The following is a 15,007-nucleotide window of genomic DNA, read 5'->3' as shown; positions in this document are numbered from 1 at the left end:
CTGCAGGGCAGGCGATTGTCCTTGATGGACCTTGGGTGTGGCTGAGAGGCCTGCCTGGGGCCTGTACTCTTTCTCAGCACAGGGCAGCAATCCGGTGTGTGTGCCCTGGCAGCCCTTCAGGAGTCCCCCTCACTCAGCAGCCAGCAGCAGCACCTGTGAGAGGGGGCCTCCAGGGGACTGGGCCGGTTACCAGGCACTGGGTTTTGCATGCTTTATTTCATCCTACTTTTCCCAGCAATGCTGCAAGTTAAGAGCTGTCATGCCCCATTTTACAGTTGAGGAAACTGAGGCTAAGAGGAGTTAAGAATTTGCTCGTCACTCTCCTACTATGTGACAGAGCCAGCATTTCAGTTCAGGTTCTCAAACTCCAGAGCTAGGGCCTTACACTGAGGTATACGCTTTCTCCTTTCTGCTATCCACCCACCACCCAAATCCCGCATCAAATACACGGGCAGAGTTCCCTGGGGCCTCTGGGAGTGCCAGGGACACATGGCACTTTGTCCAGCTTACCTGAGTGCTGGCGTAAGCAGTGTTAGAAGGAGGCCATGCCCAAGAGTAAAGCCACAATGGAGAATATGCCTAAGGAACTGGAAGCCCAAAATAGTGTAATCGGAGGGATCTTAGAGGTCATCTCTTAGACCAGTGGTTCTCAACCTTCCTAATGCCGCGACCCTTTAATACAGTTCCTCATGTTGTGGTGACCCCCAACCATAAAATTATTTTCGTTGCTACTTCATAGCTGTAATTTTGCTACTGTTATGAATCGTAATGTACATATCTGATATGGAGGATGTATTCTCATTGTTACAAATTGAACATAATTAAAGCATAGTGATTAATCACAAAAACAACATGTAATTATATATGTGTTTTGCGATGGTCTTAGGCGACCCCTGTGAAAGGGTCGTTCGACCCCCAAAGGGGTCGCGACCCCCAGGTTGAGAACCGCTGCCTCAGAGCCATCCTCCTTTTACAGAGAGGGAAGTGGAGGCCCAGGAGGAGGAGTGGGGTCCCTGCAAACAGCACTTCTGACCTCCCTGCAGCCTGCCCAGTGGCCTCCGAAGCCCTGCACTAGTGCCCAGACACGGGCAGGGAAAGTGGACTGAGACCCAGCCCCACCACTTACCTGCTGTAGGACTTGGCAGTCGAGAGCCTCACGGAGCCTCCGCGTCCTGCCTGCGGGTGTGGGTGTGTGACAGATACTGTGTGTGAGATGCCGCGCAGCAGCTGGCACCTGCTATGTGCTCAGTGAAATGCCGCTATTATTATCACGCTTGTTGTTTTTAGAGGTTCAACGAATGTTAGGCAACACTGTCTCTTAGGTGTCGCTTTGATTCTATGGTTCTGCTGGAATCCATTCCTAGGACGGGAGAGGAAGCAGTGCTCGCCATCATCTCTGAACATGGAAATCCATATCAGGGACGCCGAGGCTCAGCTCTGTGCCTGTTTGGGATTAGACTCTGGAAGAAAGACCATGGGCTGCAGCCGAGGTAGCAGCTGCTCATGCCCATCTCTTCCAGTGGCTTGAGGCCCATCACTCAACTTCTGTGTCAAATTTCCGTGGTCACATGAGCATGGTAATTACCTGCCCCCTTGCCCCGGGCCCCAGGAGAGTTGATTGTGTCCATCTAAGGAAGGGTTGGCTGTGAAGTCTAACACCGTCCAGAGAGGCCACGGCTCCTGTGGGGTTTTCTGGTGAGGGTTGCGGGGAGAATGGGGAAGGCTTCTCTTTGGGACAGAGCTGCCAGGGAGTGACAATTTGGTGCAGATGTGTAGCATCCTCACCACGGAGCCCTGGGGAGTAAGCGGTGAGACTTGTAGAAATTCCAAATTTTGCCAAATTCCAGCTCCTCTTTCCTTCTCTCTCCTCATAGAGCCCCCCTTCTGGGGCCATCAGACACCCCACCAGCTGACTTCAGCTTGGTATGGTCCAGCTTTGCCCCCATGCCTAGGGCTGAGTTTGGAGCCTTTCACTGGGGGTTAATCCGATGAGTTGGGATCCCACATCTTCTCACCTAGTTCTCTCAAGACCAAAAGCGACTGGACATGCATAGACCAGGCTGGGATGAGGGGAGCAGCCAGTGACAACCTGGCTGATGGAAAGCCTGTGTGAAGTGGAGACGGCAGGAGGGCAGTTCCCTTACACTTTCTTGTCTGGAGATGCCTATGGGGCCTGATTCCTAAGGAGCAAGGACTCCCTGGCTGCCCACCGAGGGCATGACCTCTGGGTCTGCCCCATGATTCCTGCAAACAGTCCTGAGTGCTGGAGAGATGGGGAAATGAGTGGTGATGATGGGGGTGGCTGGAGTAAGGCATGAGCTGTGACCCCCACCGTTTGTCTGATTCCCGAGGTGGCTTCATTTGGCACAGGGGTTCAGGAACTGGAAGCAGAGCCACACACAAATGAAAATGAAAAGACAAGAGATAATTTGGGAATATTGGGGGACCAGGCGGGCAAGTCCAACTCAAGGGGAAGGACTTCCTCCCGTGCTCAGGCCTCACCATGCTTTTATTGATCTGGGATACACCCATAGCATAGCCCTTAGGCAGGTGACCCCCTGCAACAGGCAGACTAGCTCATCAGCAAGGATTTACACAATAATAAATGGGGGAGTAGTTTCAGCCACCACTGTCTAGACAAACAGAGGTGGCCCTAGCTCCAACCTTTGCTAGGGCTTCAAAGGCACCCAGCCTTGGGGGAGGGGGGTTCTCTATCTATGCTTATCAGATAGTGAAGGTAATAAACTGTTTCCCACATGGCAGGGCCAGACCAAATGATTTCTTGGGCCTTATAGGGCCACAGGCTGGACGTTCCCCACCCCTGATTTAGAAGGACCCTTTGTGGGCCTTCAGATCAACCACTGCCCAGCAGCACCAGCAGGAAGCAAACTCCCCGGCATTCAAGGACCTCCTGAGTCCAGACTTGCCCAACCTGGCCAGTCTCAACTTCCATCAAGACCTTCCCAGCATCCTGGACCCCAGCGATGCCAGGCAGCTCTTTGCCTGGAGCCCATCAAATACTTCCCTCCTCAGAACCTTTCCTCTGGCTACTCATGCAGCCCATACCCTGCCCTGCCCTCCTCCTTCCCTGCCTCTTAAGAATTTATTCAAAGATTTATTCACCTTCTGTGAGAAGCCTTCCCTAACCTGGCAATACATTGCATCTTCCTCCGTGATCGCCATTTGGTTTGTTTAGTTAATATGTATTCATTTAGTGTCTGCTCTGTGTCTTCCAGCTGTGCTGGCCTCCTAGAACCAAGTTAGCCCCCCTGCCTTCTGCCGGAGTGAAAGGAGTTCACGCGGGATTCTCTGTGGCGCCAGGGCTGGGGCAGAATCTCAGGGATTTCTGTGTCTGTGTTTCTCACCACCGCGTTTTGTACTTTGCCCAAAGTGTCAGATGGAGAAATGGCTTCTACACTGGGCTCTGCCCACTAACTAGTTAGTCGCCTGGCCCTGGGCGCATCTTCAAGCTTCTCTGGCCTCCCTTCTTCCTGATGGAATGGTGAAAATGACCTCAGGGTTGTCCAGGGGACACTGAGGCAGGATGGAGGGAAGCACCATGAAAGCTGGAAGGTGTGGGTGGGGTGGACCCCCATTCTCCTCTCACTGGCTGTGCAGCAGCGTCGCGTCTCCTTCCCTTCCTTCGAATGTCAAGTGCACCAGCTTCCCTTCTCTCCTGAGGCGGGTCCCCGGGACGCTTGGACTCCTAGGCCGAAGAGGATTCCGGTGCAAACTTCGAGACTTTCCTCCCGCCAAGCCGCCCCTTCCCAAGGACTCGCCGAACACACCTTAAACCCCGCGCTAGAGCGCAATTCAAGCGCAGCTCGGACCCGCAGCTCCGCAGCGCGGGCCCGGGCCGGGGTCGCGCATCTCCAGCCGGTGACTCCGGGCCGCTCGGCCGCGGGGTGGATGGAGGTAGGCGGGACCAACCAAGGCCGCGCGGGGGCAGCCGCCGGGCGCTCTGTCGCCTAGCGTTGGGAGCCGAGACAGACTCTGGCTCGTCGCCATTCCGCCACGGGCGTCCGCCTCGCGGGGCCTTCCTTCGCCGCTTCGCACCGGTAGCGCTGCTCTAGCGGAGCTCAGCGGCCGGGACAGCTGGAGGGGGCTGGAGCGCCGGGCGGGCGCTGCGCGCGAATGAATGGGCGCCGGGGGGAGCGCGCGCGCGGGGCTGAAGGGCATTAGGACCGTGAGGATCGCTCCGCGCGCCTGTCTCTCCCTATCACCCCCCCCAGCCCCCACCTCTCTCCTTTTTCTGCTCTGCAGGACTGAGCAGCCGGGCGCGAGCGAAAACAAACAGCTGGGGCTGCGAGCGCCCCCGCCCCGACCCCTAGAGCTCGCCGGCCCGGGCCCCCACTCGGGGCGCCCTCCCGCCCACCATGAGGAAGATCCGCGCCAATGCCATCGCCATCCTGACCGTAGCCTGGATCCTGGGCACTTTCTACTACTTATGGCAGGACAACCGAGCCCACGCCGCATCCTCTGGCGGCCGGGGCGCGCAGAAGGCCGGCGGAAGGCCGGAGCAGCTCCGCGAAGACCGCACCATCCCGCTCATTGTGAGTCCTCTCTGTGCGCCCGGGCGGCCGGCTGGTGAGCCGCGGCGCGCGTCCTAGCCCCGCGCGGCTGCCGAGGGCGTGGGGCTGGGCCGGGGGCGGTGTGCCCGCCGCGCCCTGCTGGCTTTGTATATGTTGGAGCATTCCTGCATGTTGTTATGGCAACCTCCACCGGGCCAGCGAGGCCAGGGCGCAAGGATGGAGGGAGGGTGACAGCGGGTGGGGGTTGGGAGAAAGTGCTGCAAGTTTGGTGGGCCCGGCGTGCGCGCGCGACTGGGAACGTGGCGGCTCTCTCGCCACTGAGGTGCCGGGCTGGAGCCGGGGGTGGCCGGTGCCTCGCCCGCCCGGGAAGGTGGCTGGACCTTGCGCTCAGCGAGCCGGCAGTGGGAACTGCGCTCGGCTAAGCGCGTAGGTGGCCATGCGCACCGCACACCCTCTCCAACCTCCTGGGGGCCGAGGACGTGGGGGTAGGGGCGTTAGGTGAGGCCGGGTCGCCCTGGGCTGCGCCCGGCTTTGCGTCCCCTTCTTAGCTCGGTTCAGCTTGAACCTGCTTCTTCGGCGCGGAGTACTCTCCACTAACACCCCCGGGTTCTCTGGCTCGAGGCAAGGTCTCATCCTGTACGCGCCCCTCACCCCATCACGACAGGTGAGCGGGCAGTGTCTGTGCCCGGGCTCGGAGATTTCCTTTCACGAGGTCAGCCTGGAGAGGTCAAGGCGAGCGGGGAAACAAAGGCGGCAGAGACCAGGGCCTCGGTGGAGTTGCGAGGGCCCTGGGCTCCCTGGGGACCGGGGCTGGGGCGTGCGGAGTCGCCGCCGTCCTGCAGGGGGCGTGCCTGCCGGGGCGCGGGGTGACGATCTGTGGCTGGGGCACCTGTTGAGGCGGGATCCGCGGCGCGTTCTGCGGGCTTTGCTCTTCCAGCCTTCCAACGGGGGCGGGTGGTGGGCGAGAGCCTTGGGCGACCCTGGGGACCAGCTGCTGGGCGGATGCGGCCTGGCCAGACGAGGACCTGGAGGAGGAAGAGCAAAGTGTGGGGCCGAGGGTGGGGAGTGGAGCAGGGCAGCCATTCTGACGTGCAGAGAGGTGAGCCTGGGGAGGGAGGTGCAGGGTCAGGAGGGCCAAGGCTTGTGTGGAGAATTCGAGATGTTTGTGCAGAGGCAGCTGAGCCCCGAGAATATGGTGTGTGTGTGGGTTGGGGAGGGCGGGAGGGGGGGTCGGTGTGGAAGTGCTCTCATATTCCCATCCTGTTCCAGATTCTTCCTCGTTACCCACTGGGAAGAAGTAAAGATCCCCTGCAAAGGAACCATATTTCCTGGCTTTGCCTGAGGAGACTTTGGGGTTATCCCCAGCCCCCTCCCCCAATTCCCAGACCCCTGCCTGGTTGAACTCTGGGAGTGAGCCCGATTAGGTGGAATGTCCCTTTCTGGGCCGAGGGTCCCTGCCTCTAGGACACTGGTTCCAAAGCACATGTGGATGTTTGGACAGGAAGGCTGATGAGGAAAAGCCTCCTGTGTCAAGACCCCAGAGTGTGGGGATCTGGGTGGACGGACAGACTGGAGTGGGACTAGCCAAACCAGCAGCGGCCCCAGGTCCTGAGGGAACCCCACGCCAAGGGCTGCCCCCCTCTCTATCCTGAGTCTCAGGGTAGGTGGGCCCAGAGCGGCAGGAGACAGGCAGGCTGGCCAGATGTTCTGGCCTCTGTGTGAGGGGATGGGAGGAGGGTCTGAGCTGGAAGAGGAGGAGGAGGAGGGGAGAGAGGAGGGCACACGGAAGGGAAGGGAGCACAGGGAAGCTGCTGCTCAGAGCCCCAGGCTGGGTCTCATCACATTTACCTCGGCCTCAGAATCCTGACCTTGCTCTTGAACCTCTCCCCGGCTCCTCCCGCTCCTCCCGGGGCCTTTGGACATCAGCCCAGAAGGCTGCTCAGACTGAGGCCCCGGGATAGTGAGGAGGGGGGTGGGGGTGGGGGGTAGGGGATGGTACTGCTGGAGGCATGCAGCACTCATTTTGAGGGCGGGCAATTTAAGGTCTTGGGCAGGGGCAGTTCTAGTGAACATCCTCTCTCTCTCCCCCTGTCCTGGTCCCCCTGGGGTTTTACTTGCTGCAGAGTAGAAAAGGGCCGTGAACTGGAAGCCAACTTTAAAGTGTGAGGAGCTAGGGAGTGGAGGTGCAGGAAGAGAGGGAGAGTGGCAGAGCCTTCTCGGGCCACATAGGGGCATAGCCAGCTCCCGTCTGTTCTTAAGCTTTAGCCCTGGGTGTCTGCTCCATAGTCGTTGGTCCCCAGGCACACACTGTGTCACAGCCTTGCCTCGTATCCCTGTCTTCTGAGGTATTTCACTTCAGTGCTATTCCAGTGGTCTGCCGCGTCTCCTCATTGAATGTAAGCGATCACGCAGGGACTGTGCGGGAAGCTTCTTGCATCCCCACACGGATGCACTCAGCAAGACTGAAGTGCTGGTTTGATGAGTGAGGTAAGCTTTCTGCCCATCTCTGGGAGCGGTCAGTGGTCCTGGCTTCACACCCGTCTCATATTTCATTCGTTCCCAGCTCCAGCCCGACTTAACCAAGGAGAAAGGGGAATGCAGATTCAGCCTTTCCTGGAGTTGAACCCTTTGTTTAACTTCAAAGGGGCAGGTGCAGCTGAGGATTGGCTTTCTCCCTGAACTCTGTGGTTCACCTCTCACTAGTCTTGCCATTCCTAAACCCGGCCGGCTCTCTTTAGTTGGGCCAGGACGCTGCGTGGGGATTTTTAGATTCTTAGGGAATGATGTGGCCAGCCCTGCTGACAGGGGATGAGAAAATTCAGACAGGCATCGTCATCTTCACTCCCCTGGGGAATCAGAGAGCTGAGCTGGGAAAGGGAGGGTCTGCAAAGCAGCCGGGCCAGGAGGCAGCTCTGCGTTCACAATGTCTGGGTTATTCCGCAGCCAGCCAAGTTGCTTCTGGACCTAAGAGGCACTTGTTTGGCATCGTGGGGTGTCGGCATGGTAACCATAAGGCCTGGATTTCTCTGAGAGGCCCTGATTTTTAATATTCTGTCCTGCTGTCAGCCCATGTGTCACAGATTTTGATGGGAAAAATTGGTCATGGATTTGGTAAAACTAAAGGGAGATACTGACTGCATCCCTCATTGGTTTCTTAGGCTGGGGCAGGGTTTGTGATTTCTCCAAGCTGCGCTTCATGGGCAAGGCATTGGGCTTGGGGATATCCACTGGAGTCCACATGGATACACGCTGCCACAGGGCCTGGACGGCAGCAAAAACAGGCGGTGAAGCAGGCAGGGCCGGCCGTCAGCCTTCAGGCCTCACCGCCAGGAAGAACAGGTGTGATGGGTTTGGGACCCAGGTTTTCCATATAGGAATTCTCTAGCAGGTTAAGGCGGGATGCTCAGGTGTGACATGGAATTCCACTTTACAGAAGTATTTTAAAAAGACATGTTTTCAAGATAGGTGTGCTCATTTGCAACATTTCCTGTTTGGAACCAGGGGAGCTCTGGGCAAGCGTTTTTCTGAACTGGAGTTTCTTGTCCTCCAGTTGAGGTACTGCCGAGGGGCCCTGGACAAAGTACTCACCGACTCTGGGCCTTGGTTATTCTCTGTGTGAAATGGCTTCTGAGATGTGCTGACCTTTAGATACGCGTATTCAGTTCTAGAAGTGGATAAACAGCTTTAAAGGAGTTGTCCCAAAGGATCCTGTAAGGTTTCTGGCTTGTGGAGGGACACCCCCTGTCAGGAGAAGGTCCCGCGGTGACCCCCAGGCCTCGCGGGGATCCCTCCTTACCTCGCAGGAAAGAATGGCTTCCTGGCGCTGTCCTCTGAGAGCAGAGGCTTCAATCAGATCTGTCTGGGTTTATATTTTATTTATAACGTGCGAATTTCTGAACGGTGGGAATATGATTTGCTTAAATGACAGAAAGTGATTTTACATTAAATTTATCTAGGTGCTGCACACGGGAAAGGGAGTGGGGCGGGAGAAGCACAAACACTCCTTTTGCCAAATGTTCAGATCGAAAGGGCCTGGTTTCCCATCCTGGGGTCCCGTCCTGGGTCATGTTGAGACCTGCTCGTGGGCCTTAGGGGCAGCACAGAGTCACCAAGGCTGGTAAGGGCCCTGCAGCCTGAGTCACCTCCCCGGGAGGCCCCGAGGAGCCCAAGGGCACGGGATTGGTTGTAGGGCGCTGCTCATTCCGGTCCCTTATTTTTGTGCCTTAACAGGGATTACCCCTGGCTGCTCCCAGGGCCTTGGGCCTGGCTTTCTTGTCTGGTGGCTGTTTGTTGGCTCTGCGAGTGGAGGCCTGGAAGTGCCATTTAGGTCCATGTGGAGGGGCACTGAGAGGCCAGGCTGGGCTGAGTTCCCGGGGCACTGTCTGTCTGGCTGTAATGGAGGAAACCGCCCTGGGGTGAGAGGTGAGCCTGGAGACAAGCAGTTCATTACAGTGAGAAGATTGAAGCTTTATCCCCATCTGCTTCTTGAGACCTGAGACACCTTCCCGCTGAACAGCAGGGCAAAGACACAAGAGAGCTAAACAGACAGGCCACCCAAGACTTCTCAAAGCGAGCAGGGAGCAGAGCTTTCAGACAAGAGTCAATGATGGTTACGCTGGGCAGTAATTCAGTTCACCAAACCAGACACCATGCTTGAAGCGGTTATAGATGGTGTAGAGCAAGCATGTCAAACTCAAAGGCCAACATGGGCCAAGTAAACGAGGCGCGCGGCCCATGGGCCTTGAGTTTGACATGCTTGGTGTAGAGCCTGCTCTGGAAACAAGTGGCTTAGTCTCTCTCTAAGTGCTTGTGGTCTTGGCTCTGCACCCACCCAGCCTCTGTAATCGCTGTTACCTCCGTATTACCTTTATGGTGGCTGACTCATTGGCCGCTGTGGTAGGTGCTTTACAAGCTTTGAATGCCCTCAACAACTTGTGAGGAAGGTGCCATTTACCCGATCCAGTTAACATGCGCGGACAGTGAGGCTTACAGAGATTCATGACCTGGCAACTAGTGCGTGCCTCTGACACCCAGCATTTCTGCCTCTGACGGCCATGCGTGTGTCTCGTTTCCCCTGAGGCATCTTCAGGGCAAGATCCAAGTCTGATGCATCGGCACGTCTTTCCTGGAGCAACAAAAGCAGCCCCTGCTTTGTATTCACTCCATAAACATTTGTTGGGGAAAAAACACAAAACCATATAGAATGAAATGTTAGCCGTAGTAACGTAGGATTATGGGTAATTCCCCTTCCATCTTTTGGCTCCTCCCAACATTTTCTATAATAAGCACCTATTCATGTTATAATGATAAAGGCATGAAGATAATTATTTTTGTTGTTGTTAATCCTCCCCCAAGGATACTTTCTCCATTGATTTTTAGAGAGAGTGAAAGGGAGGGGGTGAGCCACACAGAAACATCGATGTGATAGACACATTGATGGGTTGCCTCCTGCACATGCCCCCTGACCGGGGCCAGGCATCAAGCCTGCCACCGAGGTACGTGCCCTTGACTGGAATCAAACCTGGGACCCTTCCGTCCGAGGGCCAATGCTCTATCCACCGAGCCAAACAGGCTAGGGCTGAAGATTATTATTTTTAAAACTGTTTGAAGACTGAATAAAGTCATTCTTGATTCCTCAAGTAAAGGGCACGCTTCTTAACCGTGTTTCTCATTTCTGAATCCCCCATCAATGCTTCGCATTTAGCCAACAGAAAAGGCAGGAGACTCCTTTGACTGATTCCGTAAGGTTCCCAGGAACAGAACTGGAGTCAGTGAGTGAGAGCTGCAGCGAGAGAGAGTTCCTTTCACCAGAAGGAGAACTTTCTCCCTGAGCCCGTCCATCATCGAACGGCCCAAAGGCCGCCCAGGGTTTCTCTTCACTCCCTGTCAGCAGTCAGCGCCTCCTCCCCACAGCAGTGGGAGGAGGAGGAAAAGGCTCCTTGTCCGCACTGTCCCCTGAGATGTCGGCAGCTCTGGAACAGTTTGAAATAGTGTCCAATTATTGCACCACATGAGACCTGGCGCCCTGGGATGCAGGGCTGGCCAAACGCGCAGAGGTCAGGGCGGAGGGTGGACTGAAAGAAACCCCTCGCTGCTGCTGTGCTGTCCTTCCCTGCTTCCTCGGAGCTGCCAAGCGGGAAGGAGAGGGGCCAAGGCTGGTCAGAGGCAAAGCTGCGAAGGAGGAAGTGCTGGTCGTTAGCATCTTCCCTGCTCCTGGGCACAGAGGCCCACAGAGGTTTTCCTGCCCCTCTGAGGCCCTTTGAGTCCTACAGTCCCATAGCCCCTTCTTTCATTTCCCTCATTTAACCTGGGGAGTGTTTACAGGTAGCCTGTCCTGCCTTCCAGGGCCCTGCCCATTGCGTGTCAGGGCAATGCCGGGTCACATGTACCTGAGCTGGGTGTTGATGGAGGATAATAAAAGAAAGCAGTAGAAGGGGACAGGAAGATGGCCGAGAAGGGCCTTTCCGATAAGATGGTGTTTGAGCCGCGGCTTGAATGGAAAGAGTGAGCCCTGCAGGCATTTAGGGAGAGAGTGTGCCAGGTAGCCAAAGCCGTGGGCACATCGCTGCAGGGCGTGTGCTTGGTGCGCTTGGCTGGCACAGCGTAAGCAAGGGTAAAAGTGGCCCAAGTGGAAGGCCTCACAGGCTGAGGTAAAGACGGGCTCAGAAACATGTCCCTGAGTCACCAGGAAGTGATAAATCACATTCCGTGTACGGGCTGGGTACACCCGGGACCTATGTCATTCAGCTCAGGAAATTTTCCAGCAGTATGGTCAAACAGTGTCGGTCCTTAAACAGGTACACCTAAGCTCTTTGAGAAATGTTCCATGGCCGAACACTTCATTTCTTTATAATGTGAGATCAATGTGGTACTTGTGTGCATGTGTGTGCGTGTGCGTGTGTGTGTGTGTGTGTTTGTGTGTGTGTGTGAGTGTGAAGTTGGTGTGGGGGCATAGTGGGTGCTGGTGCCTGAAGAGATTTAAAAGTCAAAAGTTAATGGCCTTCTTGTTGAAATTTTGGAGAGGTATGGATAGGGAGGGCTCTGCCCCTAGAGCAGTGGTTCTCAACCTTCTGGCCCTTTAAATACAGTTCCTCATGTAGTGACCCAACCATAAAATTATTTTTGTTGCTACTTCATCACTGTAATGTTGCTACTGTTATGAATCGTAATGTAAATATCTGATATGCAGGATGGTCTTAGGCGACCCCCGTGAAAGGGTTGTTCGACCGCCAAAGGGGTCGCGACCCACAGGTTGAGAACCGCTGCCCTAGAGGGAGAGATCTGTGTGGGATGGAGAGTTCTTCTGTGCGGTGGTACCCGATCCAGCTGCCCTGTGCTTCTCGGCTGGCTCATCGTGCATTTGGGACTCTGGAAGGGATGTTTCCTGGCCATGTGGTAACCTGGAATTCTTGCCTTTCCTGCCGGAGGTTCCCCTTCTGCACTCACAGACCCTTGAAGGCAGAAGTGTCCAGACCTTCTCTCGGGCACAGAGGTGGGCACCTGCACCGGGGTGGGCACCCAGGCCTGGCAGGATCAAGGACCCCACACAGCTTTCTTCAGGCAGGCAGTGGGCGAAAGGGCTGCTGTCAGGAAGATGGCTCTGCCAGGCCTGTCTGAGGCTGTGTCTGAGACATTCAGGTGGCTTCCCCGGTGCCCTGGTGACTGGTATGATATGGCTTCATGGGTCCCCGGCGGAGGCGGGCGCTCTATGTTAGTGGTTCAGGTCATACTAGTACACACTCAGTCCCAGACTCCTGCCGGTCACGCCCCTTTAGGTGTGCTTTTCAGAGTTCAGATTTTCATCCCTTATCTTCTCACAGCAGCTCTGGTTTTTTGGCTTCTTTAAATAAACAGCGTCTGACATTTCAAGGTGTTTCATTTCCAGAGAATCTGGCCTTGGAGTGCCACAGCCAGAGGAGACCTTCCAAAGGTGCCAAATCTGTGGTCAGTTCTAGGAGGTTAGCTTCTAGTGCAGGGGTGGGCAAACTTTTTGACTCGAGGGCCACAATGGGTTCTTAAACTGGACCGGAGGGCCGGAACAAAAGCATGGATGGAGTGTTTGTGTGAATTAATATAAATTCAAAGTAAACATCATTACATAAAAGGGTACGGTCTTTTTTTTTTTTTTTAGTTTTATTCATTTCAAATGGGCCGGATCCGGCCCGCGGGCCGTAAGTTTGCCCACGGCTGTTCTAGTGCCTCAGATGTCTGGGACCAGGTTTTTTCATTGAAAGCCATCTTTTCCCCTCCCTGTGAAATCTGTCACTGGGATGAGGGTTTTGGGGGGGACTGTGGGAGGCTGAAGCAGTATCCCAGAGTTTGAGGTAGAGCCCAGCCAGAGGCTCAGGAGAAAGAACATGTGATCCATGAGTGATGTCTGCGGTGGTGTTGGTGCCTTGAAGGAGTGAGGCGTCAGGACTGAACCACAGCCCTGACCTAGTTCACCAGCCCCAGAGACCAGAGGAAGAAAGGGAACCAAGGGACAGAGCAGACACACTGCAGGGACCGCGGAAGGTGATGGAGGACCTTTTGGAGCGAAAGCCGAAAGGAATTCGGCTGGTAGAGTAGAAACTGCCCATGCTGATGCTTTAGTACAGCCTTGGTGCCACCTTGGGGGCATGAAATGGTAAGGGCCCTCTTTCCAAACACCAAAAGGAAATGGCTCCTCTTGGATGCACCCCATGGTTGCCAACCCTGGTTTTTGTTTTGTTTTGGTTTGCATAGCAGAGAAGATAGCATCACCTGGACAGCTCTTCCAATAAGGCAGGGCCTTGGGGCTGGGGCTTGGAGCCAGGTGGGGTGGGCGAGCCTGAGAACTGCAGAGATCTGAGAGCCAGTGTTGGTGCAGTGCTGTGGGCAAGCCAAGCAGAGAGAGTGAGAAAGGGCCTGGTCAGAGAGTGAAGCCAGCTGTGGGATGACAGGCCTGAGCAGGAGTGCTCAGAGGAGCCAGACCTTCGTTTCCCTGAGCATAGGCACAGGGGCTCTGAGGGGAGGTCAGCGTCTGGCATGAGTAGGCAGAGCCCCCCATGGTCCCGACCTGCGGTGGCCCTGACATTAGTCACCATCCACATGTGCCCATTGAGCACTTGAACTGTAGCTAGTGCAACAGGAGGAACTGAAATTTTCATTTAATTTAAGTTTAATTGATTTAAATTAAACACAGACACTCATTTCAGTTATTGGAAAACTTTTAGGAGTGTTTAGAAGAACTTCAATATGTGAAATCTATATTTCCAAATGTAAATTTATGACATCGCAATACAGATCAAGTATTTTTGATGAAAATTTAGTATTTAAATTGAAATGAGCTGTAAGTGTAAAATACACCCTGGATTTCAAAGACTTAGTATAAAAAAAAAAGAATTAAAATACCTCTGTTTTTAAAAAATACTGAGTATTGTTGAAATGATAATATTTAAACATATTGGGCTAAATAAATAAACTATTATTAAAATTAATATTACCTGTTTCTTTTTACTTTTTAAATATGTTTAGTAGAAAAATATTAATTATATATGTGGCTTGCACTGTATTTCCATTGGACAGCTCTTGTCTCTCATGTGTTCACAGCCATTCTCTAAAGTGCTCAGAGGTGCCCTAGCCGATTTGGCTCAGTGTATAGAGCATCGGCCTACGGACTGAGGGGTCCCAGGTTCGATTCCAGTCAAGAGTGCGTGCCTGGGTTATGGGCTTGATCCCCATGGGGGTCGTGCAGGAGGCAACTGGTCAGTGATTCTCTCTCATCATTGATGTTTCTGTCTTTCCCTCTCCCTTCCTCTCTGAAATCAATAAAAATACATGTATATTAAAAAAAAAAGTGCTCAGAAGTTTCAGTGGAAAGTTATTTATAAAGAATGTGGCTGCGTTCCTGGTTTACCTTGACTTCAGGATAGTTCTTGGTCCATCTGCTGCTGAGTTCTTAATTCACTAGCATCTATGGCAGGGGTGGGGAACCTTTTTTCTGCCAAGGGCCAGTTGGATATTTATAACATAATTCATGGCCCATACAAAATTATCAAGTTAAAAATAAGCCTGCAATATTTGGTCAAAAATTTAGTTAATTCACCCCTAATACCTTGGCAGGGCTGGACCAAATGATTTCTCTGGCCTTATACAGTCCGCGGGCCGGACATTCCCCACCCCTGCTCTACGGGCACGGGGCACCTCTCAGCATGGGCCCTTGTCCGCATCCCATCATTATAACCCAGATCAATGTTTTCTGTAGTGTCCTCTCTTTTTAAAATCCCTTCTAAGCTCTGGCTGTGATGACAGTGGGTTTGGGGGGAGGAGTAAGGGCAGTGGAGACCGGAAGCCTTTCACTCCCTTGGGAAGGAGAGAGATTAGTTCCAGTCCGTTGCTTTTGGTGTTTCATCTTTGTCCTGTTAGAGCCAGAATGACAAATAGGCCTCAGCTCTCCTGCCAGCTCAGAACCTGTGGAAGTGGCAGTCGGGAGCGCGGTGGCAGAAGGCTTCTGC

At 54.4% G+C, this 15,007-nt stretch overlaps 1 protein-coding gene across 1 annotated transcript in view; it reads left to right on the top strand.

Moving 5' to 3' along the window:
* The first annotated feature begins 2,572 nt into the window (after window positions 1-2,572).
* Window positions 2,573-15,007, top strand: part of GALNT16 (polypeptide N-acetylgalactosaminyltransferase 16) — an 85,204-nt gene continuing 72,769 nt past the window's right edge. The window contains exon 1 of the mRNA XM_081087609.1: window positions 2,573-4,553. Coding sequence (XP_080943735.1) covers window positions 4,377-4,553 — 177 coding nt within the window. The 5' untranslated portion in view covers window positions 2,573-4,376. The remainder of the gene's footprint in view (window positions 4,554-15,007) is intronic.

The sequence above is a fragment of the Myotis nattereri genome (genome assembly GCF_964212035.1).
Source record: "Myotis nattereri genome assembly, chromosome: 1".
Lineage (NCBI taxonomy): Eukaryota > Metazoa > Chordata > Mammalia > Chiroptera > Vespertilionidae > Myotis > Myotis nattereri.
Note: the sequence above shows the minus strand (reverse complement) of the source record. Positions and strands in the feature narration are given on the sequence as shown.